Source organism: Ammospiza nelsoni, chromosome 13 (genome assembly GCF_027579445.1).
Source record: "Ammospiza nelsoni isolate bAmmNel1 chromosome 13, bAmmNel1.pri, whole genome shotgun sequence".
Taxonomy (NCBI): Eukaryota; Metazoa; Chordata; class Aves; order Passeriformes; family Passerellidae; genus Ammospiza; species Ammospiza nelsoni.
In genome coordinates this window covers 15,086,353-15,112,848 of record NC_080645.1, presented here as the reverse complement: position 1 = coordinate 15,112,848, position 26,496 = coordinate 15,086,353, and the positions used below count along the sequence as shown (strand labels likewise).

At 49.3% G+C, this 26,496-nt stretch overlaps 2 protein-coding genes across 7 annotated transcripts in view; one reads left to right on the top strand and one right to left on the bottom strand.

Annotated features, from left to right (window-relative positions):
• TPPP3 (tubulin polymerization promoting protein family member 3) overlaps window positions 1-26,496 on the top strand; it is a 202,740-nt gene that overhangs the window by 4,903 nt on the left and 171,341 nt on the right. The gene's annotated exons all lie outside the window — the stretch shown is intronic.
• Window positions 8,963-26,496, bottom strand: part of PLEKHG4 (pleckstrin homology and RhoGEF domain containing G4) — an 85,382-nt gene continuing 67,848 nt past the window's right edge. For 2 of the 6 annotated variants that reach the window (XM_059481229.1, XM_059481234.1), the window contains 9 exons: window positions 19,086-20,029; window positions 17,005-17,254; window positions 16,348-16,437; window positions 15,794-16,018; window positions 15,155-15,325; window positions 14,461-14,677; window positions 13,745-13,861; window positions 13,392-13,658; window positions 11,976-12,775 (listed from right to left, as the gene is read on the bottom strand). In XM_059481229.1, coding sequence (XP_059337212.1) covers window positions 12,447-12,775; window positions 13,392-13,658; window positions 13,745-13,861; window positions 14,461-14,677; window positions 15,155-15,325; window positions 15,794-16,018; window positions 16,348-16,437; window positions 17,005-17,254; window positions 19,086-20,029 — 2,610 coding nt within the window. In that variant the 3' untranslated portion in view covers window positions 11,976-12,446. Of the gene's footprint in view, window positions 10,822-11,969; window positions 12,776-13,391; window positions 13,659-13,744; window positions 13,862-14,460; window positions 14,678-15,154; window positions 15,326-15,793; window positions 16,019-16,347; window positions 16,438-17,004; window positions 17,255-19,085; window positions 20,030-26,496 lie in introns of those variants that run through there. The other 4 variants (XM_059481231.1, XM_059481232.1, XM_059481233.1 and 1 more) reach the window with 4 other exon arrangements.

The window sequence follows — 26,496 nt, the reverse complement described above, 5'->3', positions numbered from 1 at the left end:
GAGGGCTCATCCAAGGCAGGGCTGCAGGATCCCCCAGGACAGCCAGCCTCTCCATCAGCCTCTCCCTGCTCAATCCTGAGCAGAAGCAGCTTCCTCACAGCCTGTGGAGCCCCTGCAGAGCTCAGGTAAGAGCCCACAGCTCCCACCTGCTGCCACCCCCTGCATAAGGATGCTCCTCACCCACTCCAGCACCTCTTCAAGTCCTTCACTGCTTTCTCCACAGTTTACACAGAATTTCTCCCCTCCAGCATTCTTGGTTCTGGAGGAGGTAGCTCCAGTGCCCCCTGTTCCCAGCATGGAAAAGGCATCTCAGCCATGCCAAAGCAGCCCCAGGAGAATTTGTGCCGGTAAATTCTGGCTGGGTCTGTTGGCTGCAAAGTGCCCCAGATCAGACTGAAAATAATCATGTCCTCTGGGCTGATGGGAACAGCTTTCTGGGAAGAGTAAGATATTGATCTGGGTCTTCACCAAAAAGGCGAATCTGACTAAATACCAGTGTAATGATCTCCTGAGAGCTGCTGGCTCTGTGTGTGCATGTCCAAGGTCCCCAGTTCATCCTTACAGGAGGGTCTGAATGCCCTTCAGAAACAGCACCTGCAGTTCTGTGGCTGTGACCTGATTACAGAGCCATCCACAGCCCCTCAAAATGGTCAAATCCAGGTGGAGACACAGGTAAGTGCAAGGAATGTGGCCTGTAAACAGCAGCTTTCCTGAGCAGTGTGGGCAGGAAGGCAGAGAGGTTCCTGGAGGGGTTGGCAGTGCAGCACAGGACTGACAGGAGAGGCTGAGCTGGATTGCTCAGCACCTGAGGAGACCAAAACTGAAGAAACTTCCACAGGAGCAGCAGCTCCAGCTCTTTGCCCAGTGAGGCTTGAAGTGGTGCCACAGCTGCTGAGCCCTTGGGGAGTTCATTAGAGATCTTCTCTGTGTGATGAAAAGTGGCACTGCCCAAACCCAGGGCCTGCAGCCATCTCCTCATGCTAATGGCCTTCCTCTGGCCAAGCATCTGCTCTGGCCTTGGCTCCTCACCAGCCCCAGACTCTGTGCAGCCAGCTGCAGCTCCCTGGCAGCAGAGGAGCCAGCAGGGAGGGGTCTCAGCCAGTTTGTGTTGTGTGCATTGGTCCAGGCGCCAGACATGAAGATATTTTCTCCTTCCCACTTGTCTCTTCTCCTTGGCCACCCTCTGGCCACACTCCCACGGGGGAGAGACACTCCAGACCTTGTCCCCTGTGGTGTCCTACCACCAGAAACTGCCACCTCCTCTGCGTTTTAGACAAACCCAGACTCTCTTACAAGGTGATGTCTCACCTTGCCACTGGGATGTGCAGCCCAGAAGGATCAGGTGGGTGGTTTGCAATTAATTTACCTGTAAAATGTGTTTTCTGCCCCAAGGTCCCTTCTCTAGAGAGTTTCTAAAGTCATCTGGGCTCAAGGCTAATGTGCTTCATGCTCTGACAGCAAGTTGTGTGCTGGGGATGAGGGAACTGGCTCCTCTGAGAGGTCATTTTTCTCTAGGATGAGCAATTTGACCAGAAGGACTGATGAGGATGGATCACTCTGGCCCTCAAGGACACAGATTTGTTCCTAGAAGAGGGAGACAGTGGGTACCAATATGGCCAGGGAGGTTTTACCCTTTGTGTCCCTGTGCAGGATCCCCAAGAAGAGCCCATGTGCTGTCCAAAGCTCTGTTCCCCAGGGAGCAGCCCTGCTCAGAGGGGCTGGTGCTGGCAGCTCCTGGCAAACACTGCCCTGTGCAGCTCTACCTGCCCTGCTCCCCCAGTACTTTTCCATTTCTGCCAGCCTGATGGACAATGCTTTCCCAAATACACAGACCAGGCTGTAAATCGTGTTCAGACAGGATTCAGAGTGCAGCTTCTGTCACCTAAACCAACATTGAATTCAGGCTCCCTCTGTCAGTGCCCTGGGATTGGTGTGACCACGTGTGCTCAGGCAATGCTTCACTGCCAGCCACGTGCTGGAATATTGATTCAGTTCCCTTTTAGATGGAATTCAATTAACTAAATTACCATCTTCCCAGCATGGCATGGCTCCAGAAAAAGTGTTATTATCCAGGACTCATCCCTGCATTTTGTTAATGTAATAACTGCAGCAGAGTCGTGAGAGCACAGAGGGAGATGGAAGCAGGAAGATGCAGAGAAAGAAAACAAAAGGCAAGGGTTGGATTAATCAGACTGAAATACAGCAGGAGCTACCATGCAAGGTGAAACTGAGCATGGTCCATATTTCATGTCTGTTTTGTTCCCTGTGCAGAGCACAATTGTATAATTGCTCTGTACTCCAGAGCTGCCCAGAGCTGTGCACAGCTTCCCAGGCGTGCGATGCACAGCTGCCCAGTGGGGATGAGGCTGCATTCCTCATGACTGGTGCATTTCTCAGCTGGAAGAGGGGTTTGGGAACAGTGTGGCTGCTCTCTTCAGTCAGTGCTGCAGCAGGATGGTTTGTGGATAGGAAAGACCTAGGCAAGTTTGTTGCATTAAAAAGATTAAATGATAAGCAGGCATTTGGGAGAGGGCACCTGCTGCAAGGATATTTTATCAAAACTGATGGTCTGGTTTCATCATGTACCTATAGAATGTTTGGGACTAGAAAGGATCCTAAAGATCCTTTAGTTCTAATCCCCTGCCATGGCAGGGACACCTTGCACTGTCCCAGGTTGCTCCAAGCCCTGTCCAGCCTGGCCTTGGACACTTCCAGGGATCCAGGGGCAGCCACAGCTGCTCTGGGCACCTGTGCCAGGGCCTGCCCACCCCCACAGGGAAGAATTTCTTCCCAATATCCAACCTAACCCTGCCCTCTGTCAGTGTGAAGCCATTCCCCCTTGTCCTGGCACTCCCTGCCTTTGTCCAGAGTCTCCCTCCAGCTCTCCTGGAGCCCCTGTAGGGACTGGAAGGTGCTCTAAGGTCTCCTCCTCTCTTCTCCAGGCTGATTTCCATTTATTCAAAATCACATTTTAAAACATTTGTACTTGGAGCTCTAAGCCTGTGGCCCAGAGCTCTGTGTTTGACAGCCTGCACCTACAGCCAAGATTAATTTTAAGATTTCATGCAGAGATTGCTGACAGTCCCTAATAACTGATAGAAGCAGTTCCAGGAGATCAATAGCATGTGCTGAGATAGCTGGAAGCACATCAGTGGAGCAATCACATCTGTCATTGCAAAGGCAATCAGGGCTCCTCTCTCTCGTTTTGACCTAAGATATTTTTCTAAAAAAAAAAAAAAGGTTTAATCAGACACAGACTATTCCTGATGTGCTGCTCACTGAACTGGCATTTTCATGACTTGGCTTACAAGCCTGTGACCAGTTCCAGCCTCATTAAGGGTACAATGTTAATGGTCCCCAGAATAGCTCTCTGTTGTGTCCAGATCCATCCATGTGCCAGCAGTGGGGGCATTACAAGAAGCAGACAGGACTGGAGGAATTCTGCTGGGACACAGGCACCAGGTGCTGCTGTGACAGGTGAGCTGTCCCCTGCCTGTGACCTCTGCCTGCCCTGCAGGACAGCCGTGAGCTCCTGTGTTCAGTCAATGGTTTCACTTCCAGGCTCGGAAATTACACCTGGCAACTCAGATTTTTCCAAAACAACTCATCAGGAGGGAGCACAGGGAGAAGGGTGGGTGAGCTCCAGGGGCTGCTTTCTGAGCATCTTTCTGTCAGGCTGTGCTGCTCTGAGGGACAAAGGGGATCCAGCAGCAGGGGTTGCACACAGCAGAACATCTCCAGAGCCGCCTGTGAGAGGCTGCACATTCTGTCTGTAAAAAAGCTGGTTTTGGTCCTTCAGCAGCCCAGGTATCCATCTTGTGATGGTCTGGCTTCCTCAGAGTAACTCCACTCTTGCTGTACCATGACTCCAAGCTCCTGGAAAATGCCAGTGGGGCACATCTGGCTCTGGCAGCACATGTGTGTGGTTGCTGTGGTTGCTCTTTATCAGTTCTCTTGAGCCTTATAAACCACATCAGCCCCCATTTACTCAATTCCCAGGAGGCTCTGAAGGATCCTTCCATTTTTCTTTGCTCTGTGAGTGTTTGATCCTGGAGATGCAGTGGCTGGAGCAGCAGCCTGATCCATCTCTTGCAGGGTGGAAGCTGCCACATGGTTCCCCTAAAGCCTTTCATCCAGCTAAAAATCAGATAATCCCTTTGGGATGAGACAAGACATAAGAAAGCAACCCCCAAATCCCCAGAATCACAAAGGGTCATAAATGCTACAAGAAATGAATCACTTTTGTACAGTTTTCCCCATGTCTGATAAGTCCCTGGGAGCCTTTCCAGTGGTGCTGCTGAGCCTCAGAAGCAATGAATGTCCATGAATGTAACATGGTGTGAGTTTAAGCAAACCCTTCTGTCACTGCTTTGAAGTATTTGTCTCAAACACATTTCTAATGAAAAAAAACCCAACTTTTTCCAAGCATTCCTGCATAGGTGTGTGAAAAAAATAACTTAAACAAGCAGTAAAATCTGGAACACACCAAGATAATCTGGAGTTTTGGCAGGAAGATCAGGTGATGTCAGGAAACAATTCTAAACAGAAAAGTTTCTATGGATTTTTTTTAATTTTTTTTTTTTTTTTTTTTTTTAGACATAATTGGAAACAGATTTTTGCTTTGGGTTTAAACACTTTCCTGCAGCATCTGCAGTGTTATCCCTGCCTTATGCATGCCAGGAACAGGAGGGTATGGAGCAGAGGAGGGAACAGCTCAGCACCCTCCTGTTCGTGTTATTGCTGCAGGTTTAGCCTGTCTTTGGACAGCCATGAAACATCATTTTCTTGGGGTTGTTATCCAGTGGATTTCAAGGTAAATTACAAAACCCAGCGAGGCTCCTGTCCATGGAGGTCCATGAGAAGAGCGGAGCTCAGGCAGAATGCTCTTGTATATTAATGGTTTTTGCAGTAAAGTCAACCAGCAGAGAATGTCAGAGACACCAGCGACTCCAAAACCATAAACCTGACACAAAACCAGACTGTGAACCATTGTCTGGAAAGCTTATTAATTAAATAAATTAAATAAATTATCTTTATGTCAGCTGAGACTTCCAGCAGTAACACACAAAGATGATAATGGGTAAACCCAGGAGAACATTCAAGACATGTAAACCCATCCCTGAGGTGTGACACTGCCCCAGAATTGCAGCTGTTATTGTACAGATTTATTTAGATTATAATATTTAAACTATAAATTATTAACAAATATAAAATATAAATATTAAGATATGGAGTTTGCCAGTATTCATACTGATGCTCTTTGTTTTAATGCTGACCTTATCTCCAGAGGAAGTTTAAAAATATTATTCTGAAAAATTGTTTAAATATTTAAATAATAAAATATTAATGTATATTAAGTAAATATTAATAAAGTATTGATGAGCACTCCTATATCTTTATCTAAAGCCCTCTTTAGGTATTTTAACTAAAAATCCCACATGATCAAATTGATTAGTTAATTTATTAGCTGCCATATTCCAGGTTTTCTTGGGTTTTAAAAAACTTTTTGGATTTTGCTTCTCACCTGTTCCCTATTCTAAGAAATGACACATAGAGCATCTAATTAAAGAGATCTGTCATGTTAGCATGGTGTTAATTGGCTTTTAAATAAATTGCAGCCCTGCTCCTTCCTCCAGGCCTGATGGGATGGGATGGGATGGGATGGGATGGGATGGGATGGGATGGGATGGGATGGGATGGGATGGGATGGGGTGGGATGGGATGGGATGGGGTGGAGTGGAATGGAATGGGATGGGATGGAATGGAGTGGAATGGGATGGGATGGAGTGGAATGGAGTGGAATGAGGAGGCACAAGGCAGGGCTGAGCCCCCTTTGTGCAGGGGGAGCTGCTGGCTGGGCACTGCTGCCCATCAAGGAGCAGCCTGGGCTGCCTGAATTCCCTCAGGAATGTCTGGGAGTGCTTTCCTTGGAGCAATGGTGCCATGAGGGTGTTTTGGTGCTGCTGTCTTTCTTCCACTGTCCCCTAAAATTGGATTGAGCCTTAGAAATACCAAGGTTTTACTATCCCAGTTGTTTCTATTAAAATTTTTCATCTTTCTTACTTGAATGGTATCAGCAATAAGAAGTTGATGTAATTATCTATGGAAAAGTCTTGTTCCCCACATAACCTTTGATTATCAGTGCAGTCTGTAGCTACAAGCTGTCTCTGGAAGCTACTGACTTTAATTCTTGCATCCATTTACAGAGGATTTCCCTCCCCTCCCCATCTTTTTCCAGACATGCTTTTGACTCCCTTTTCTTATGAGAAATAGCCTAAAAACCTTCCAGACATCAGGTTGTTCTAGAATTTACAGGTTTGTTCTTGCCACTCTGTGTGGATGAACCAGAGAGCACTGTGGGATCCGCAGAAGAAGAGTTAATTCATTTTAATGTCAGTGACTGGTATTTCTCAATTCCCAAAAGTAAACTCACTCTGTCTCCTGAATCTCTGTTGTGGAAAGCAGCTCCTGCACAGGGTAAGTCTGACAATCATAAATTATTCACCGACCAACACAGTTTTGTGTTTGGGCACCTTCATTTTTACATGCAGACCTCAAGGTTACCTTTTCTCAGCTCTGTTGAATTTATCCTATGAGCATTAATTCTGCAGCTGAAGCCTTTCTTGCAGGCAAAGTGGGATTTTCTATGTTTGGTTGGGTTTTTTTTTTTGTTTGGGTTTTTGTTTTTGGTTTTTTTTTTTTTAATTCTTAGATAATATTGTGTGCAGATGGATGTCAAAGACTTCTGTTAAAGTTTATCAAGGCTCCTGGATAAGTGTCCAAATAAAAGTCACATTCAACTCTTCTGCTCTGGTTGGTGAAACAAGATTTCATGCTTGACCTTTCCATAAAAGCTCATTTAATGGTTTTGATTTTAATTAACTGCAGCTGAAGAAAGCAGCTGCTGTTTGAGGACAGTTTTACACAGCCCCATCTTATTGAATACAAATGTTGGAATCTGGAAGAGGTGGTGTTGCTCTTCTAGTGCTCCGCGAGCACAGTTGGCCTGAAAATAAATTAATTCTAATGAATTTATTGTGGTAAATTCACCACTGAATTTACTGTCATATGCAAGAGGGAAGTGACAGTTCCTCCTCTTCCCCTACACTCTGTACCTGCATAAATGAAAATCCTAAATGGGTATCTCTAACAAAGATTTAATTTGCTATACAGGTACAAGAATTTTTAATTTTAATTAAAGTGTAATTTTGTCTTGTGCTGCTGAAGGGCGAGTCTGTACCTCCTGGCTGGATGAAATGTCTGTTTTCAAACATTAATATCAGCATTTCCTCCAAGCTTTTATCTAAACTCCGAGTTTCTTCTGATTTCCAATTTCTCTTTTTTAAATTAAATTTCTCAAAAATGTTATGCTGCTTGATATTTTTAACATCAATTATTATCATTTTGCATTTAACTTTTTTTTTTCTTTTTTTTTTTTTTTTAATTTTTAGGCAGTGTTTAAAGTTGTTCCATCTCCAAATGCTGGGAGAGGAAGAGCAGCAAAGCTCAGTAGTCTATTACTGCATTAACAAACAGTGCACAATGACATTTACAGTGGCACTGTTGAGGTATGGCCAGGACCACATCCCACTGAACCAGAATTCCTGCATTCCCCATCCCTGGAAGTGTTCAAGGCCAGGCTGGACAAGGCTTGGAGCACCTGATCTACTCTAAGGTGTCTCTGTCCATGGCAGGGGGCTGGAACAAGGTGATTTTTAAAGCCCTTTCCAACCCAAACCAGTCTGTGATCACAGACTTGTGCAATGTCTGCGCATATTTAACAAAAAGGAAAATTGCACCTCTCTTCAGATTTTTGTGGGGTTTTTTTTTAGGGCAGATCAGCAAAGTCATATTAGCCTGGCTGAAAATACTCCATCTGCCCCCTCTGCTGGTGTCCCTGCCCTAAGGCTGAAAAATGCTTTCCAGAACTGCAGTGGTCAGGAGAACTCGGGGATGTTGCAGGAGAGGGCACCCTCCCTCCACAGGCACAGCAATCTATTATGTCTATAGAATTTATCAATCACCAGAAACTGGGATGGCTTAAAACACCAGTGTCCTGTGAATATTCCACATAATGAGAATTCTTGCATTCCCCATTCCTGCAAGTGCCCAAGGCCAGGCTGGACAGGGCTTGGAGTGACCTGGTCTAGTGGAAGGTGGCACTGCCCATGGCAGATTCCAGGATTTTACAACTCTAACACCTGAATACCCATGCCTGGGAATTGTTGGGAGTACAAACTGGGTAGGGCCAGGCACAATGGCCACTTCTAGCAGAGATAAGGGAGTTCTGGGAAAGGTGGATTCCCAAACAGCCCCACTGAACCCATCTACCCTCTTCAGGGGATTCCCTAAATGTGCAAAATGCCATGATGAATTTTCCATGTGAGGTGTGTCATGAGTGTCACGGGGCAGAGTGGAACTCCTGCTTTTCAATCAGACTTTCTTTATCCCTGGCTAGTTAAAGGGGGAGAAAAAAAAGAAGAGACAGAGAATGTCACTTATCTTGTCGAAAGGCTGGAAAAAGCATTGAAAATTCCAGTTCTGACAAAGATTTCAGGGAAACACCTCTGATTTAGGAGCTCATTGATTTTGGTTGCACCCTCTCAAAAATGCATTGTCTAATCTAGGATTTCTGAAATGCAGCTCACTCTGTAGAAGTCAAGGTTGGCAATGGAAAGATTTCTACTTATGCCAATAAAATCAAATATTTTTTCTCATTGTTTGGGTACCAGATATGGAATAGAGGGAAAAACTTTGTGTACTTTACAGTGTTTAAAATGACAGGCACCATCAGCGTCACCCCAATAACCTGCTGGGTTAGGTTTGGTCAGAGAAATGTTATTCAGTCTGTCCCCAGTACACTGAGGGGGTATTTAAACACACCAGGGACAACTGCTCCTCTCAGGGGTCCCTTCTGCAGCCCAGGTTCCCATGCTGAAATCATGACACAATGCAAGTAAGATTCATATAAAGAAAATAACCTTTATTAGACAAATCAATCAAACCCTGAAGAAAGAGTGTCAGGTAAACAATACTAAAGGTTTGTCCAGCAATTTAGAAACCTTTGAAACTGAGAAATTCCAGACGTTTCATGTTCCTCTTGTTGCATTAGTAACTTCTCTCCCTCTTGTGACATGAGCTATTGTTGTCTTGACAGTCCAGAAACTTTGCATTAACCCAGCAATTATCTCAAAATAGTAACTTGTAAAATATTCCCTGTATAACTGTTTCCCACGCAATTTTGTACAAAGGTGTCAAATATATTTTCCTTGCTGTCTGAGAAAAGAACAAGGTTTAAAAACATCCAGCTTATTAAAAATAAACAAGTGTTTTACATACAGTACAGGAATTTCCAAACTTGAAGGAACACTGTCTCCAGGGTGGCTGTGGAGTGTAACACCCATGTCTGCCAAGGGAAGAAAATTGCAGTTAAATAAATTACTACTCCATCCTCTTCCTCAGGCCAAATGTAGCACTTCTCCCACACCTGCAGGAGCTGATTTACAGCCCTGCACAAACCAGGAGTAAACAGGAACTTGGCAGCCAAGTAACCACTGTTTCCAGAAATGCTAATTTTCATTTTGTCCAAGAACAGAGGGAGGGTGTCACAGCCACACAGTGACCTTGGATGTTACTCATGAAAAAGCCACCTTGGAACACAGGGCTCGTTTGTCCTCCAGTTATGCTGTGTTACTTAAACAACATCCACTTAAGGTTCAGCATTATGATCAAGCCATTACACTCAAAACCTGTTGGTCTCGAATGCCAGCACATCCAAAGCTCCTCAAACAAGCCACAACAGTGGGACTGAAGTACCAGAAGAGGGGCTGAGTCAGAGATGAAGCAAGGAGCCAGTCCCTGTCAGTCCAAAACCAGAGGCACAGCCAGGACAAAGCACAATGGAGCCTGAACTAAGCCACTGGAACCTGAGCCAGCAGGGCAAGAGAGGAACTTGCACTGGGACAGCAGGTATGGGGGCAAGTGGCTAAAACTAGAGCCAGGAATTTTGGTGCCTCCTGAGCTCCACCAGACACAGGTCCCTCTTCCTCACTCCTACTGACACCTCTGCTGGCTGCTCCCTCTGGGTCAGCTTCCCCCTGGCACCAGGGGAGTCTCTGCCTGGGCATCTCCCCCTTCTCTGGTGAATGCACTGAGGATATACAGGGGCAGCTGGCAGTCAGAGCAGAGGTGGCACAGGCAGAGTGGCAGAGCTGACAGACGGTTATGAGAGAGATTAGCTCAGCACCAAGGCACTGGAAGAACCATCTGAAGAAACAATTCATAACAATGAAAATGCTTTTATTAGAATGGAAGTATTAAGCCAAGGAAATAAATTATTGCTACGATAGACATATTTAGAACATAAGGAAGGACGTTAAATCTTGAGCTTCAGGTCACTATAACCCTGAAACAGAAAGTTAGACTACTTTTTTTAAATACCTCAATTTCTCTTCATGCCCTTCCAAAAACTTTATAAAATGTGCAGCTTACACAACAAATAGTAACAGAGTCACTTGTAATAAAAATCTGTACAACTCATAGCTTTAAAAATAATACTTCTTTTTCCCAAACTACTATGTTACTTATTACTTATAAATATAGGGCTAACGAGTTCTAAATGCCCAAGGTCCCATCCAACACCAAAGCTATTACATTTAGTTGACAGAAGCCATCCTGGGACTTCGCCTCAGGCAGAGGTCAAGTTTTGAGCTGTTTCAAAGAGCCTGATAATGGGCAAAAAATATCTTCAAGGATGAAGACTGTGTCCTTCTGCTGGTCAGAGGCCTGGGGTCTTCAGTGAGTTTGAAATGGCAATCAAACCTGGAACACAGCACCGTGCAATGGGTTAGACCAGCTGCACTCCTGGGATGTGGCAGGATCCCACAGGTCCCTCTGTCCTGGCCAGCAGTGACCTCACAAAACACTTGAAATCCTCTGTCAGAGGTAAATTTTGGTGGGGAAAGAATATTCTTGCAGGAGAAGCACAGCTCTTCCCTCAGGACTTGCCCAAAGGTTTTGTGCTGCTGTCCCTACTGCTTCTGTGGCCACTTCAAAAGTCTCACCTGTGACCCTCCAGAAGGGGCTCAGGATCTTAAATCTGAACCTTGGCTGGTTCTGTACAGCTGGTTCTGAACTCCTGCACCTGCCATGGGCACACCCCACAGTGCCAAACCTATGACCATTCACTACCCTGTGCCTTGACCATTCAAGCCCTAATCCTGCCTCTCTCATACCCCTCTGCTCCCTGTGAGAAGGGAGGCTCAGCCCCAAGGACAGAGAGGAAAAGGCTGAGACAAGAGCAGGCTGGTTTGAGTGGGTCCTGACATGACACCAAGGGCTGCCAGCCACGAGCAGCAGCCCTGCTTGGCTGCAAGTCCTGTCAGGGTTCACCCTCCTTAGATCAACAGTGACTTCCTTCCAGACAAGGCATCCTCCCAGAATCCCTAAATACTGAAGCAACCTCTGGCAGCTCCCTCAGGACATCCTGACCATAACCTAGCAGGATCCTTTGCCTGGCAAAGTACTATTTCCTTTGGAGGTTCAAAGGAAACTGTGGGATAAATCTGCCTTGGGGAGAATACTGTGATTCCCCAAGGCACTTCAGAGGGACTAAGAGCAGGATTTTTGCAAACAGCCACAAGAAATAGATTAGTGGTTAGACAGGTGACAGCATTCAGAGGAAAGCAGCTCATCTGAACACTCAGGAGGTGGTCAAGCCTTTACTACCTGAACGTGATTTTGTTTATTTTGCTTCTGCAAGGCAGAAAGCATCAGACCAGCTGGTTCAGAGTGTGGCTCCATGGGAGCTGCTCCTCTGTAACCAGATGAATCAGAGCCTCAGACACCAGTCAGGAATGCATGGGGAAAACTCACAGAGGAGCTGAGGTGAGACTCCCCATACTCAGAGCTACTGACAAACCTGACCAGCACTCAGAACTGCTGGAAAATCCCCTGCAGGGGCTACTTACAACAACTCCACTTCCTGAGGCGGGGCCGAGGGGCTCACACTATTCTTGAGGGACTTATGGTGACCTGGCCTGCTTTCTGCAGAAGAGAGAAGCCAGTGTTAGTAGGGGGGTTAGAGGACAACAGCATCAGGACAGGATCTAGTGGGAAGGGAAGCAGCTGAGAACTCTCAGGAACACACCAACATCTCAGAGCAACCGGCTCCCCTCTCATCATTCCCCAAAAAACGCCCAGACCTCCCACGAAAGGAGCTTGGCAGCAGGTGCAGCAGAGCTCCAGCCACTCCAGGAGGTTATATATGTACCCCAGCCCATGGCAGCATTATAGCTCCTGTTTGTGCAACATCTCCTTGTGCAGCCTCCAGCACTGCAGGTCCTTTCCAGCTCATCTCCTCAGGCATCCTGGCCACTGCACGGGTGGCTCCTGCACCAGAGGCTCTCATCTGCCCCAGAGGGGCCAAGTCTCTGCAAGAGGAAATGTCACTTCCCCACAGTCACCCCAAGCCCAAAAGCAGCATCTTCAGTCCCCCTGTGAGAGGCAGTGGCTTGAACTGGGGAGGCAGGTACAGGAGCAGGCAAAGTCAAGAGAGTGTTTTGGCTGCTTGCACTTACTGCAGAAATGTACTGGCTGTTTGTGAACCTGGGTCTGCCCTCCATAGCAGAGCTGTGCTGTGGGCCTACAGGCATGTAAGGGGGTGAGCCCATGTCTTCACAGAAGCTTTCTTGTGGGATGTTGGAGACACAGCCACTGTCGGAGCCGCTGGAGCCTGTGGCTGACATGCAGTGCGATGACTCTGAGCTCTCTGTTGCTGGGGAAAGAGAGGAAGGTCACCCTGATAACCACAGACCACTAACAGATCACAGATAACTTTGGGTTGCACAGAACCCATGCCACATAAGCTTGATAATGTACCTGTCTGCAGGGCAGTGGCTACACAATCCTACAGATCAGCCACACTCATGTCTGGGCCTCTTTAAGGCCACAGACAACAAACCAACACAAAGAAGAAGAGCTATAATGGTGCTGGTGATTGGTATGGGCTGGCCAATGAAGTTCACACAAGGGATAGGCAAAGGGTGATGGGCCCAGGACGGTGAGGGCAAAGGACAGAGCACTTCATACCAGAGGGGCAGGGACACAAACCCCCAAGACCACAGCAGTATCAGTACACAGCACAAAGTCTGCCATGGCTATGGCTGCAGCTCAGCAGGTACTTTATAAGCCCTCTATTTGAGCTAACTCCTGTCATGGAACCTGAGACAAAGCTGGCATAATAGAAGGGCAGGGCCCTCATGCCCTGGTCTGGGTAGGAGACAGGGACTGCCATGACCCCAGCAAGCCTGGTCTCACCACACAGCACAGAACAAGGAGCAGGGATGAGCCTACACACCCCAGGTGCTGCAGAGCAGAGGGGCTGTACTTACTCATTGAGGGCTGGCTGCTCGTCTCATGCTCCAACTCATCTTCCTCGATGCAAGTGCCAATGTCAAAGGGACGTCTGGGGGCCAGGACCCCTGGCAGCAGAGCCTGGTCCAGGTACATGTGCAGGTTGAGAGGTCCCAGAAGGGAGGAGGAGGAGGAAGGGGAATAGGCAGTGGGAGTGCTGCCGGTGGAGAGCTGCGTCTGTGTCCTCTTGAAGGGGTTGGAATGGTCAAACAGAGACACTGCAATTGAGGCTCTGGTCCTGGCACCTGCCAGAAAACATACAAAAAACCCCCTGAGAACCAGTCCTGCCTCACTCACAAGGATCAAGGGGAAAGGCACAGCTGGCACCTACCTCTGCCTTTCATGATGTAATCGATAGCACGGTCATTAATAGCTGCCTCACTGGGTTTGATATCCAGGAAGGGCTTGTTACCCACACCCATGGAGACCATCTCCTGCATACGGATTTCTGGAGAGGAAGAGACCCACAGCCACATTGTGAGGCTGACCAAACCCAACCCTGCCCACAGCATTATTCAGCCACAGGTTAGAGCACTCATAGGCTGCTCCTGAGCTGCTGAGATTAGATCTCTTCTCCCCTTGCTGCCCTCCCCAGCACTGTGGAGTCTCCAGGAACAAGCAATCATGCCCTGCTCTGGCCAAGTAGCTCAGCGCCATGCCACCTACGAGAGTCCTGCCAAGCGAGAAGCCTGTGGGGGACAGGAGGAATTTGGTCAGCATCATTCAGTAGGGAGCTCCAGTAGTGGCCCACATCACTGGGGAGACCAACAAGCCTTTCAGGGGCACAGCCTGTGCTCACAGGACAGGGAACCCTGAGCATGGATCCTCTGTTTCTCTCATGGAGAACAGGTGGGTGTCTACAGTCAAACAGAGCTTGGACCAGTCGAGTTCCCTGGGGATGAGGGGCAGGGAAGGGACATGCCCAGCCAAGCCCAGCACATGCTCCTGAGGCTGCATGCTGGCACACAGCTGCTTGCTGCACAGAGCTGCCTGGTAACAGGATCCAAACCTACTCAGGACAGCATGAGCTGAACAGGGCTCCCGCACCTTTTGCGGCACAGAAGGAATTCCAGGAAGGAATCACACCTTTATTGCGGGCTGCCTGCTGCCACAGGATTTTGGCAATGTCACTGGTCCAGGCCTGCTTAGTCTCAGCTGAGCTGGCCTGGAGGATGTAGGTGTCACTGGACTTCCGCCTTCGGAACCAGATCTCAAAGCGCAGGCCGCTGTCTCCACAGTTCTCAGTCAGACCAATGTCTGCAGTCTGGGAGGAAGAGGAAAAGCAAAACATAAACCAGACTGTACCAGGAGCAAAAGGAGTAAGCTGCTTGAACATTGTGCTAGAGCTATCCCCAGCTTGGCAGACCTAAGAAGAAGGAGTCTCAGGGTCTGGAAAGCAGCAGGTATGTCCTGGACACGGCTGAGCACAGACAGCTCAGCCAATTCCTAGTACTCCATCTGGAATTACCACCACTTCCCTGCCACATACACACTGCCTTTCTCCCATACTCCATGACCCTCAGAAAATGCTGGCCCCACATCCTACAGCACAGAGGGCCTAGGTATTAATGAGTGAAATATCCTCTTCTGGCCTCATTGCATGGTTTGGAGGAGGCTTAGAAGTGGTGGGAGCAGCTCTTCTGCTGAAGGCGCTCCTGCTTCCCATTTTAGAGGCATGTGCCATGGGGAAACCAGCCATGGACAGCTCCCACACAAGAGGGAGCTGCAGGGCTGCCCTTACCTTGAAGGAGTGCTTGTAGATATACACATCAAAGCCACCATCGATCCTCTTGGGCTTGCTGAAGAGGATGAGGTCCTCAAAGAGGAAGATGTGTCGCTGGTACTTCCTGCGGCCCAGCCAGATGGTGAACTCGTCCTGCCGCACCAGCTGCCCCTGCTCCTTCAGGTTTACCTGGACACGAGAGGACATCCTTGTAAGACTCCACCAGCATGATCTAGGCAGCCCTAGACCTGGACTTGGAAAACATGGTCCCATATGGCTGTATCCCAGGTGGTGAAGAAGTGGCAGCTACTTGACATCTTAAGAGGGCTCTTGAAATTCAAGTCAGGCTGCATGGCATTGCTGGGAACCACATCAGGCTGAAACAACTGACTCCAAGCTCAGGGGAGAGCTGGACCCATCACTGGTAAGCATCTGGGAGCATGTTTATGACAAGCAGCTCACCCAGCTCAGGTAGCAGCACCCAGGCTGTCTGCCCTAGGAAATCAAGGAGGCCTCCAGGCCTGTACTGGCAGACAGCACTCTGATCACTGGGAGAACCTGAGGGAAGGCTCACCATACAATCCAAAGACCCCAAGTCTAGAGAAGGGGAATAAGTGTGGCTCTGCTCCCCTGGGCAGGGAAGACACTGGAACGTACGTCACAGTCACGGATGGCATCCATGGCCAGCAGGTCATTCCCATGCCGGAGCTGAAACTTCACCATCTCCTCAGCAGCACGGAGATAGCCCAGCTCCTGCTCCTGCGCCTCACTGCACTCCTTGATCAGGTCCTTCAGGAGCAGGGCATATTTGCTCATCCGCTGGATGGGTTTCAGCAGGTAGGAGGCCAGGTCCATCTTATCCCCCAGCTGCACCTGCTTGAACTGAGAAATGCAGCACAGTGAAGGCAGCAGCCTCCCCAAGGGGAACCCCGTGCCCCCAGGCAAGCACTGACACCTCTTGACTGGGGTACTCAGGGAAAATGAGTACTCTTAGGGAAATGCAAGGCCACCAGACCAATGCTGCTGTGTGCTGGGTTCCTTCCCCAAGCCGTCTCTGCACCTCTGCCCTATCCCTTCCATACAGCTGTGCAGAGAGTTGTGCCAGGGAAGCAGAGGCAGCACTGAGCCTGCCTTAGGCAGGTAAGTTGGCTTTACTTAAACAGATCAGTGACCAAACACAGAGCAATCCTGACACAGGCAGTAGAACTCACCTTGAAGAAGTTATTCCCATGGCTGGCCAGCAGCGAGTCTGACTTTGGCTTGTTCTTGCTATACAGCGCATACATTCCAAACTGGTCTTTCTGCAGAAGAAATCCATCCTCAAGTGAGACCCATGCACCCAGGACACAGTGACAGACACAACCCTGGTAGGTTACTCTAGTACTTCTGCCTCTCCTAGGCTGCACCAGAGCCTCCTCTGATAGCAGAAATAACTTTATTTCAAGCTCACTAAGAGCCAGGGAATGTTCTTGTCTTCCTACTCTCAGAGTAGCTAGGACTTTTTGATTCATTGTTCTCCTATCCCTAGCTTCTTCCATACCCCAATAGTCACCTTGTACCATTCACAGCATGTAGCAGCAAAATGCATGGGGCAGCTGACCTTCAGACCTGTATCACTGTGCTTCTCCCCAGCAGCCCTTTTCTCCCAGAGTTGGTCTGTACCTCTCTGCTCACTCTAGTCATTACCTCTGACACCACAGACAGGAAACATGCAAGGAGTGTCCCTGGAGAAATAGATGGGCTTTAAGGAGCAGACATTCTGTTTCCCTGGCAGTGTCTCTTGGTAGCAAAGCACAACATGAAAGGCACAGAAACCAAACTCATGCCTGGAAGAGCCCGACCCTGGGGACAAGGTGCTGATGCCTTACGTGTCGCAGGAAGCAGTGGCTGACCCTCAGTGGGTGGTTGCAGCAGCTCTCAAGCTCTCGAAGGAAGTACTGGCTGTGGAAGTCATAGAGTTTCTCCAGGTTTCCAAAGATGACGCTGCGCTTCCCGCGCAGGTCCTGGGGCAGGTCCAGGCGCTCCATCTCGGGGAAGTAGCTGTCGATGATGTAGCGGAGCGACCGCACGTACTCCCGCTCCGTGGTCACCATCTCATCGATGATGTGCCGCAGTTTGCTGCAACAGGGAACACCCAGCCCTGAAGGGACCCAGAGTGCCTGCAAAGCACTGCACTAGTGCTACAGAAGCTCTCTCTGACACCCAGCATGGAAATGAGATGATCCTCAGCACAGACCAAGCTCAGATACACAATCGTCCATGATTGCTCTGACTCTGAGCACTGACAGGACTCAAGGGAACAGCATGAAGCTGTGTCAGGGGAGGTTTAGGCTGAAGCTATTAGGAAAGGGTCATTCACCCAGAGAGAGGGTGCTAAGGCACTAGAACAGGCTCCCCTGAGAAGTGGTCATGGCATCAAGCCTGTCAGAGCTAAGAAGCATTTGGACAAGGTTCTCAAGCACATGGTGTGATTCTTGGGGTAGTCCAATGCAGTCAGAAGTTGCATCAATTATCTTTTTGGGTCTCCCTTCCAGCTCAGGATATTCTGTGATTCTAAGGATTCAGGAAGGGAGTGCCCAAGGCTGGCTGTGATCCTGACCCAAACTCAGCAGGACACACAACCCAGGGCCCACCCAGCCCCTGCTCTGGACACAGTTGGCTGCTCTGCAGATGGCTGCTCTCCTGAAACAACAGTGACAGCAGAAGTCACAGTCACTTCTGTGAGGAGTCAGCCTGATGACTAGAGACTGAAGGAAGCAATGTTAACCCTGGGAGAACAAGAGCTCTAGAATTAGGTTCTGTTGGGCTTGTCCTAGTAAAAGTGAGAGAGTAAAACTGAAGTGTCCTAACACTTCATCAGTGAACTGCAGTTCCTAGTACAGGTTGCTCTCGCGTATCTCAAAGGATGCCTCTTAAGTACTCGAGGTTTCCACTGTGAGGCAGTGTAGCACCAAGCATAACTCCAATGTGTCCCTTCCTCCCCTGCATTTCAGCCTTTCCTCAAATCAACTTCTCTGGCTGTTCAGAGAACAGAGCAATGGAAACGTCTCAGCACCCAGACACGAGAGGCCTCCTGCATTGCTCCCTTGAGAAGCAAAGTGGTCACCCTGCTATCTGCTGGCACACATTCCCTGCCATGAGCTTTTCTGGCTATCCCAGGGATACTGGAGCCCCCTTCCAGAAGATTTCACTGTCCCCAGCCATTTCACTCGACACGACCCCCCAGCATCCAGCACTCTTTTCTCTGCCATTAATTTTTTACTTATATTTTAATTTTTTCCAGTGAGAGCAACTGGAAGACCTGCCTGGAGACCCTTTGTCAAGAACACCTCATATCCCTGGGCTCTCCAAAGCATAAGCACACATTGTAGTATGACAACAAAGTTGCGATTCTCAAAGATAGAGACGGAAAACAGCACAAATGCCAGCTGTTGGACACCCAGAGATTTCAGCCCCAAAGCACAAATACAAACACCCTCTCACCTGTGAAGCTGCTGTCACAAGGTGCTGGATGTGCCTCCCTACCAGTCTGGGTACAGCACTCCCAAAAGTGTGGGAGACGATGCCCTGAGCTTCTGCTCTCACACTGCACCTGTACTCCTGGCTTTGTTAGGTCACTGAATACTGCTTCTGTAATCCCTCATTCTCCAATGGAAGCAATGTTCAGAGACTCCCTCTCCTGTTTGGGAACTGAACTTTCTCCTCCTAGAGGAATCACACTGTGAGGGAAGAGCCACAAATCCCATTTCTCTGTCGCCCCACCTAGGTAGGTGCCAGATTATGTGGGGACATCCCTGTGGGCTTGCTCAGCATCACATACACACATGCAGGGAAGCTGGAGCTACATCTCCATCTGTCCTGTAACCAGCACTACAGAACTCCTCTAATCTCTGCTGGCTGCCTTTTCACCACCCTGAAAAAGGGAACACCAAATGTCACAGACACTTACCTGCCCCAGCTCTTGGCTTCTGCCCCGGAGAGGCAGCCCCTCTGTCCCTCCAGCAGGCAGTCTGCAGCCCAGCTGCTCACAGCTGGCTGCCTCAGAGCGAACGTCCTGTCCACGAGCTCAGTGCTGCTCACCTCCAGCCCCTTGATGAAGACGCCGGTGTTGCCGTACCGGGCTGGCTCGCTCCTCTGGCAGCTGGCCCACAGGCTCTCACCATAAGGCAGGTCAAAGCTTTGGGCCTTCCGGAGCACCTTCCTGGGAGGCAGCTTCCCAGGGACAGGAGTGGATGTAGAAGACTGCCTCACCTCTGGGGCTTCTAAAATGCTCTCCAGGTTTGGCTTTTCTTCAGGAAGCACTGAAGACTTACAAGCCCTGCTGGCAAAAGAAATTCTGCTGGAGTGAGGACCAGGGCTGAGAGGAGCTGGGCAGACAAAAACTTCCCCAGCATCGACATCTCCAGGGCAGCTCAGGGAGGGTGAGGGAGCTTTCTCCCTAGTCCACTCCAGACAGCTGTTGCTTCTGCTGTAGCCATGAGATGTGCTCGGAGTCCTGTCCCAGTGGGACCTGGAGGTAGCCCCCTCAGAGTGCCTCCGGTGGGACAGAGTGCCACTCTCACTGCCAGCCTGGGGCTGCTCCCCCACAGCTGGGTTGCGGTCTGACAGCAGAGACTTCCTTGTTCTCAAGGCTGCTTCCAGTTTCTTTTCAAAAACCAGCTTGGTCTCCTGGCATTTAGACCATGCAAATTTCCACTGCTTGAGCCCCTTGTCACTCTTCAGCTCACAGGCCAGTTCCTTCATCTCCTGGAACCGGGCAGCACTGATGTCCGGGTGTTGCCCCTTGTAACTCTCCAGGCACTTGATGACATCTGCACAGTGCTCAGGAGAGTTGCAGTCCTCCATGCTGATACAGGCAAGGTGTCGCATCCCTTCCAAGGCCCACTCATACGCCTGCAGAGCGAGAACAAAAAGCAACAGCCAGTCAGAGGGACTCAGTGAAGAACAACCCTAATTCAGTGCCTGAAGATAAGAGAAAGGATCAGTGTCTGGCCACCACAGTTCCTTGAGTGTAGAGAGTGGGGGGGGGGGGGGCAGCTATTGTCAATGGGGCTTAACAATTCAGCAAAACAAACAGCCCCTTATGCAGAGGGCTTCAGCTGTGCTGGCTGCTCTGCCACAGCCCCACCTCCCCGCCAGGTCCCTGCGAGCTGGCGCCCACACTGCTGGGCATGTTTGTCCTCTCTGGGCGGGGGGGGGCAGGGAAAGCTGCTGCTAAGACTGCAGGAATTCACACCTCAGTGTGGGCCTGCTCAGTATAAAACCTGGAACTCTCTCTCCTCTTTCGCCCAGCCACTTTCACCACTGTCAAACAGGATAAGGTCAAAGGGCACCAGTAAGCTGCAGGCAGTGGGACTGTTGCTCGCTACACTGTTTTCCTGGAGCTGACAGCATACAGAAGCCACACCTGGGCTCTGTGGATCACCCCAAACGCTCTGACCCATCCTTGCAGCAAGGAAGAACCTGGGACCGTGCAGCTTGTGCATTTTCTGTGTCTGCTGGCAGCTTGTGTGGTGTGCTGTGCCTGCCTGGCTCTGCTTGCTACTGCACTACATGCTTGTGCTCGTTAGTCAAATACTGAGCTCAGCAGTTTATTTCTAATACTCCAGGAATGCTGGAAGCAGCTTCATGGGGCTTAACTCTAGCAGTGGTGCATATGCTGGCCTTGCTAAAACAGTTCTGCCGCATCAGTCAACCAAGAGAAGTGGGACAAAATGTGGTCCAGTGGGACAGATACAAAGGAACAGTGAGTGTATTATCACCATGCAAAGAATGGGGCTCAGCACCAAGACCTGTCATCAATCAAAAGCAGAAGAAAGACAAACATCTGACTTAGGCTGAAAAGCAACCATTTTCTCTATAAAGCAGAGATGGCAAGATGTAATGATAGAGTAAATAAGATGTGATCAGCTGCTGTAGGCCTGGCTAGAGAATTTTAATGGTCATCAGTAAAAACACAGGGTGATTTGTTGAAATCAGATACACAAGGTGGGGAAAACACTCTGGACAGGGCTGCCTGGCATCTTCTGCCAACTGCCCAACATCAGTGGATTTGCAGAAACACCACTGGATGCCCAGAAGTGAGCCAGACTATCTCTACCACTTGACCTGTCACAGGTTTCTCTGTGTACCTGCAGAGAAACAACATTCATAATAAGTGCCAGGAACAAAGTGATTGGTTTTTCCATTTTCCATTTCCTGAGCAGCCTCACTGTAGCAACCTTCACTCAGCTTAAATCACTTACTTTTATGCAGCTTTAGACATCAAGAAAATCTAGCCAATCTTTATGCAAGCAGACATTGCATCCCCAACAGGGACATGGTGGTCAAACATCTCAGGTGCCAGGCTCACTCTCTGCTGGTGACACAGACAGGCAGGGCAGAAGGTATTTCATCCACATGATGCCCTGATGGGGATGGCTTTGACAGCCAAACACTGCTGTTTGTAGGAGAGCTGAATGCCAGCACAGCCTGCAGCCTGAGCAGAGTCACTCTAAGGCCAGATTCCACAGCAGCTCCCACAGCCATCCACATTCTCTTTTGAGCTGCAGCTGCATGTGTGCGTGCAGCCAGCCCCATTACTCATGCAGAGCAAGGAGCTGCTTCAGAAGCACCAGCAGCTGCTCAGGGAAAATGCTCCTCAGCTCCACCCAACTGCAGCATGGGACAATCCAGAGAGCAGCAGCCTCCTTTCCTCCCATCACCCTGCCTAGAGCAGCAACAGGCCCCTGACCTGCCTCTCTCTTGATCCAGGCTTTATGCTCCAGACTTGCCCACTGCTGGCAGCCAGGAGGGGTGTGCAGAGGCAGAGGACATGTCAGATTTTGGTGGGAATCTGCATTTGTCCTTGATGCAGAGGTTTTTCTATTTCCTGGAGGTGGAAGCATTTCAAGGCAAAGTGAATCCCCAAGCCCAGCAGATCTGCACAGCAGTGACAGATGGCCTATTCTGCTGTGGGGTTCTGAGCTGCCCCCTCCAGCTGGACATAAACCAACACCAGCCCCTTACAGCTCTGCCCAGAGCAAGGGCTGGCCATCCTTCTGGGCTAAGAAAGGGCACATCTCACCTCTCTGGCTGTGGAGGTCAATGGGTGATCCCCACTGAAGGCTGCATGCTGGCTGCCATTTGCTTGATGGGAAAAGTTGAACTCAAAAGACACACAGGGCTGTCAAAGAGGGTGCTGAGAGCAATGTTTAGGAGAGGGACATCCAGCAGGCCTGCCTGGACTCTACAGGAACCAGTCAGGAAGGCAGATGCCATGTGAAGGCCTTATCTACTAATTTCCATGCACAGATAGGAGAGAGAGAAAAGAGACTTCTTTTATTTCCTGGAAATTCTTCAGATCTGCATGTGATTACTGTGAGGAGGGATTAGGGCTGCAAAGCACACAGGACAGCAGCCCTACCACCTCTCATCCTCATATGGTCTCTGTCTGTTCTTGGCAAGGACACCAGGGCTGAGCAGAAATGACTCTCAATCTCGATGGCATTTCCTTCCATCACCAGTGCCTGTCACAGGCCAGCAAATAGCTCAGCTTTGTTCCCTGCACAATGGAGCAGCCTCCACATCCTGCAGCTTTTCTTGGTAACATGCTAAGTGACCACCAAGGCTTTCTCTAGCCTCATCATCTGCTTCAACTGCCCCTTTCTGCACATAAATATCAATCCTCTCCAGGGACCAAGTGTGCCCCCATCCTCATACAGGCAGGGGTATTGCTGTCACCTGTCCCCCAGTAAGGCTGCAAACACTCAGTCAAGCCAGGATACAGCCCTCTGGATGAGGGGCTTTTGGGGAGCAGGCAGCCCCACAGCTTCCCTGCAGAGCTGCAAGAGCTGCTCAGATAAAAGGAGGCACCTGTGCACAGGAAAGCTGAAACCTTCCCAACCATGTCTGGAACCAGGCAGGAAAGAGCCTGTACCTCAGCTTTTGATCTTTACAGGCAAGTTGTTACTGAACCTCTCAATTACAGGATTAAAGACAAATGTGCTTCCTGCATACGCCTGACTGACCTATCCTGCAACAGCATCAGCAACAGGTTGGTCCTGCCAGGCTGCCCAGGGCTCTCAGGGAGCTGCCATGCTGAAAGGAAAAGCCAGGGACTTCACTGGATTATGGTGCAACCCTCAAACCCATCATCCTCTGCTGGTCTCCTGGTCATTTCACCATGGACAAGGCTTGCAGCACATTGAGGAGCTCCTGGAGTCTGTTGGGTTTGGCACCACTCAAGTACCATCTGCAAACACAGGCCCAGAGAAGTTGCTCAGCCCTGGCTCAGGGCACACTGCCAGCACTGAAAGCTTTCCAGGGGTCCTGGATCCTCACCTGAGCCACTACTCAGAAACTACACCTCCCCAGCCCAAACCTATCACAAACCTATCAGATTCCTTGCATACTCAAGGTTAAGTGACCTCTAAGACACCTTCTGGGTAGCCAAAAGGAGCAGGCACTGTGCATCTCACATATATGCCAGAAGGGGCAATTTCAGGGGCCTGCCTTTGTCCAAACCTCCTTCATCCCTTCCTGTGAGGAGATGATGACAGTACCTATAATTCCTTTACAAATAGCAAACTGAATGTCTGAATAGGCAGAAGTGGGCAGATCAATTTTCTGCAGAAGAAAAATGCAGAAAAACCTTCTCTCTGCTGTGAGAAGGTTTCCTTTGGAATCTCAAATGCCTGCACAGTGCATCTTGAGACAGTCAAGATAGCCCTGGTGGGAGCAACAATACAGGCAGGAATGGAATTATGCTTGTGGGTATAATGACTGAAGGCCACCAACAAGACAGACCAAGTTTCTCACTCTTTTGTGCTGATGTCCCAGGACTGGAAGCCCCCATCTCCTCTGCCCTCTACAGCTCAGGGAGGGGGACGCAGCACAGCAGCTGAGAACACTGCCAAGGACAGCAGAAAATAAACTGACATACACAAGCCCTGATCCAGCTTGGTGCAGCTCCTGTACCCAGGCTGGGCTCCACTCTCCTGCTTCTCCGTGAGACACAACTGACTGTAGGTCTCTGTGAAAAGAAACAACTACAACAGCCCTCCATTAACCAGACCTCCTCTCACCACCACTGTACTCTTTTTAAATGACCTTAACTTCAGCTGTGAGCTTTAAGAGCAAAATGAGGTTAGCTTGCAGCAAAAGAGGCAAAACTGGTGCAGCCAGAAAAATTGAAAGCATCACAGGTACTGCTGTGAACTAAACAAAGCACTTCCCAACCTATGCAGGGTGTCACACAGGCTCTGAATCCTGCAGCTGCTCTGCTGGCCACCCACAGCCTTGGTACTGACCCAAGGGCAGCTCAGACACAGACTGCAGCACTCCCAGCACAGGGGTAAAGACTGACAGGGACTCACCAGAACACCATTCCAAAGTAAATGCAGCTCAATTGCAAGAAAATGCTACTGCCATTGCTGATGTTTATTTGGGCTTATTCCCTCTAAAGTCCAACATGGCTATAGGTTGATTTGAGAAGTGACTCCTGCTCACAGCATTGGTATGTCTCTTGTCACAGGCTGCTGCATGCACAGTGGTAGCAGGGACCCATGGCTGGACATGCTTTATACGCTGACAGTTCAGAAGGACCATGATTAAAAAGTTATTTTACATCAAAATATACTGAAAGCAAAATTACCCAGACTTACCTTACTTACCACAAAAACTGTCAGCTGGCAAATGGTGACAAGACTAACTCAGAGACCAAGCAGCTTCAGCAGAAAGTGATCAGCTCACCACACACTGATCTGCCTTAGGCTTTCCTCAGGCTCCCACCTACCAGTACTAACAGCAGCCGTGAAGAAAGGAGCAGGGAAAGAGCAACATTTCAGGATCTGCAGATGTTTCCTTGGCAAGGCTATCTCTTGGTTAAAAACAGACTTCATCCTACCTTCCCATCTGTCCAGAGGGAGTCCATACCCTGGCTGTGCCCAGCTCTGTGCTGTACATCATCCCCTACAGCCAGACCGAGGCAGGGCCTTGCTTCAGTGCATCATCTCAGCTCTGATTATTCACAAGCAAATGCTGCTAGCCTAAATACCAGATTGGGGGGCCTGGTAACCAGAGACAAGGCAGAGGGGGAAGGGGCCGTGCTTCACACAAGAGCTACTGAAGTGTGCAGAGAACACCCTGACTGGGCACAAGCCAGATACCCCTTCACAGTGCAGAAAACAGGGAGAGAAAGCATTCCATCTGACCCCAAATTCAAGCAAAATGCAAAGTAAACCACCACCCAACATATAAGAGCTATGGAGCAAATACTGATCCCTCCTAAACATTGTGATGTTCTTCCACATCTCTTAAGAGCTAAAAGCCCCTGCTCACTTCTACCAATATCTGCAGCTCCATGAGCAGGCAGCTCCACTCACACACAAGAAACCATGTCATTTCAGAGCCACAAGCATTTCAGCAAAGCCACCAAGTTAGAAGCAATCCCTCCTCGATGCAGAGGTTTGCTGTTACTCCCCTATCCTTCTGTAGCAGTCAACTTTTCCAAACTGCCTTTGCAGCCCTGTCTGTGATTCATTAGCAGCACAAACCAAACTAATCAAAACTGTGTCCTACATGGGATGTAGCTGGTTAAAGCTCAGCTTTAAAGACTAAGAAAAAGACTCATGCTCTTGAAATGAAGAGCTGAACTATTTCTGAGCTGCTGTGTAGCTCAGACAGCCTCCCCTCCTCCAAGGGAAAACAGACCACTGAAATCTTTAGTTTGCCTACAACTAGCTGCTAAGGAAAATAAACTTTAAATCCTCTATTTGCATTTCTGCCAGTTATCAAGTGCCAGCTGCTGTACAAACACTGTGGGAGGGCAAAGGATGAGAGATGAGCACAAACTAGAAACTCCTTGGATTTAAGCATAAAAAAGGAGAACAAACAGATACCCCACAGCTGGGCAGGAAAGAACAACAAGGGGTCAGGGAAGCAGCACCTGTCAGGGTTGGTCTGGGCATGCCACAGTCCATGTACCATCAAAGGCTGCTCATTAGAGCAACGTGCTTGGCCATCCTTTTGCAGCAGCACTCTTGAACAGAGCTCAAAAACCCCTCAATTTGCCCTCTGGGCAGCCAGGCATGACAAGTCCAGGAGAGCCTAATTACAGACAAATATAATTGGCTAAAATAAGATTGCACAGGATTCCTGCTCTCTTGACGACAGCATGAGGACCCAAAGGGCAAATGTGGCTCTGTGTGCTGGAGCTGTCGTGCAGGACTCGTGCTGGCCCTGCTCTTCTCTAACTGCTGCCACTGCCAGGCAGCACCCAGGGGGTCAATTAGAAACAGGGTGACTCACCTGGGGAATCATGAGCTGCTACAATAACCCCTGCTTCACAGCAATTCTGAGATTCCACAAGAGCAGCCTGT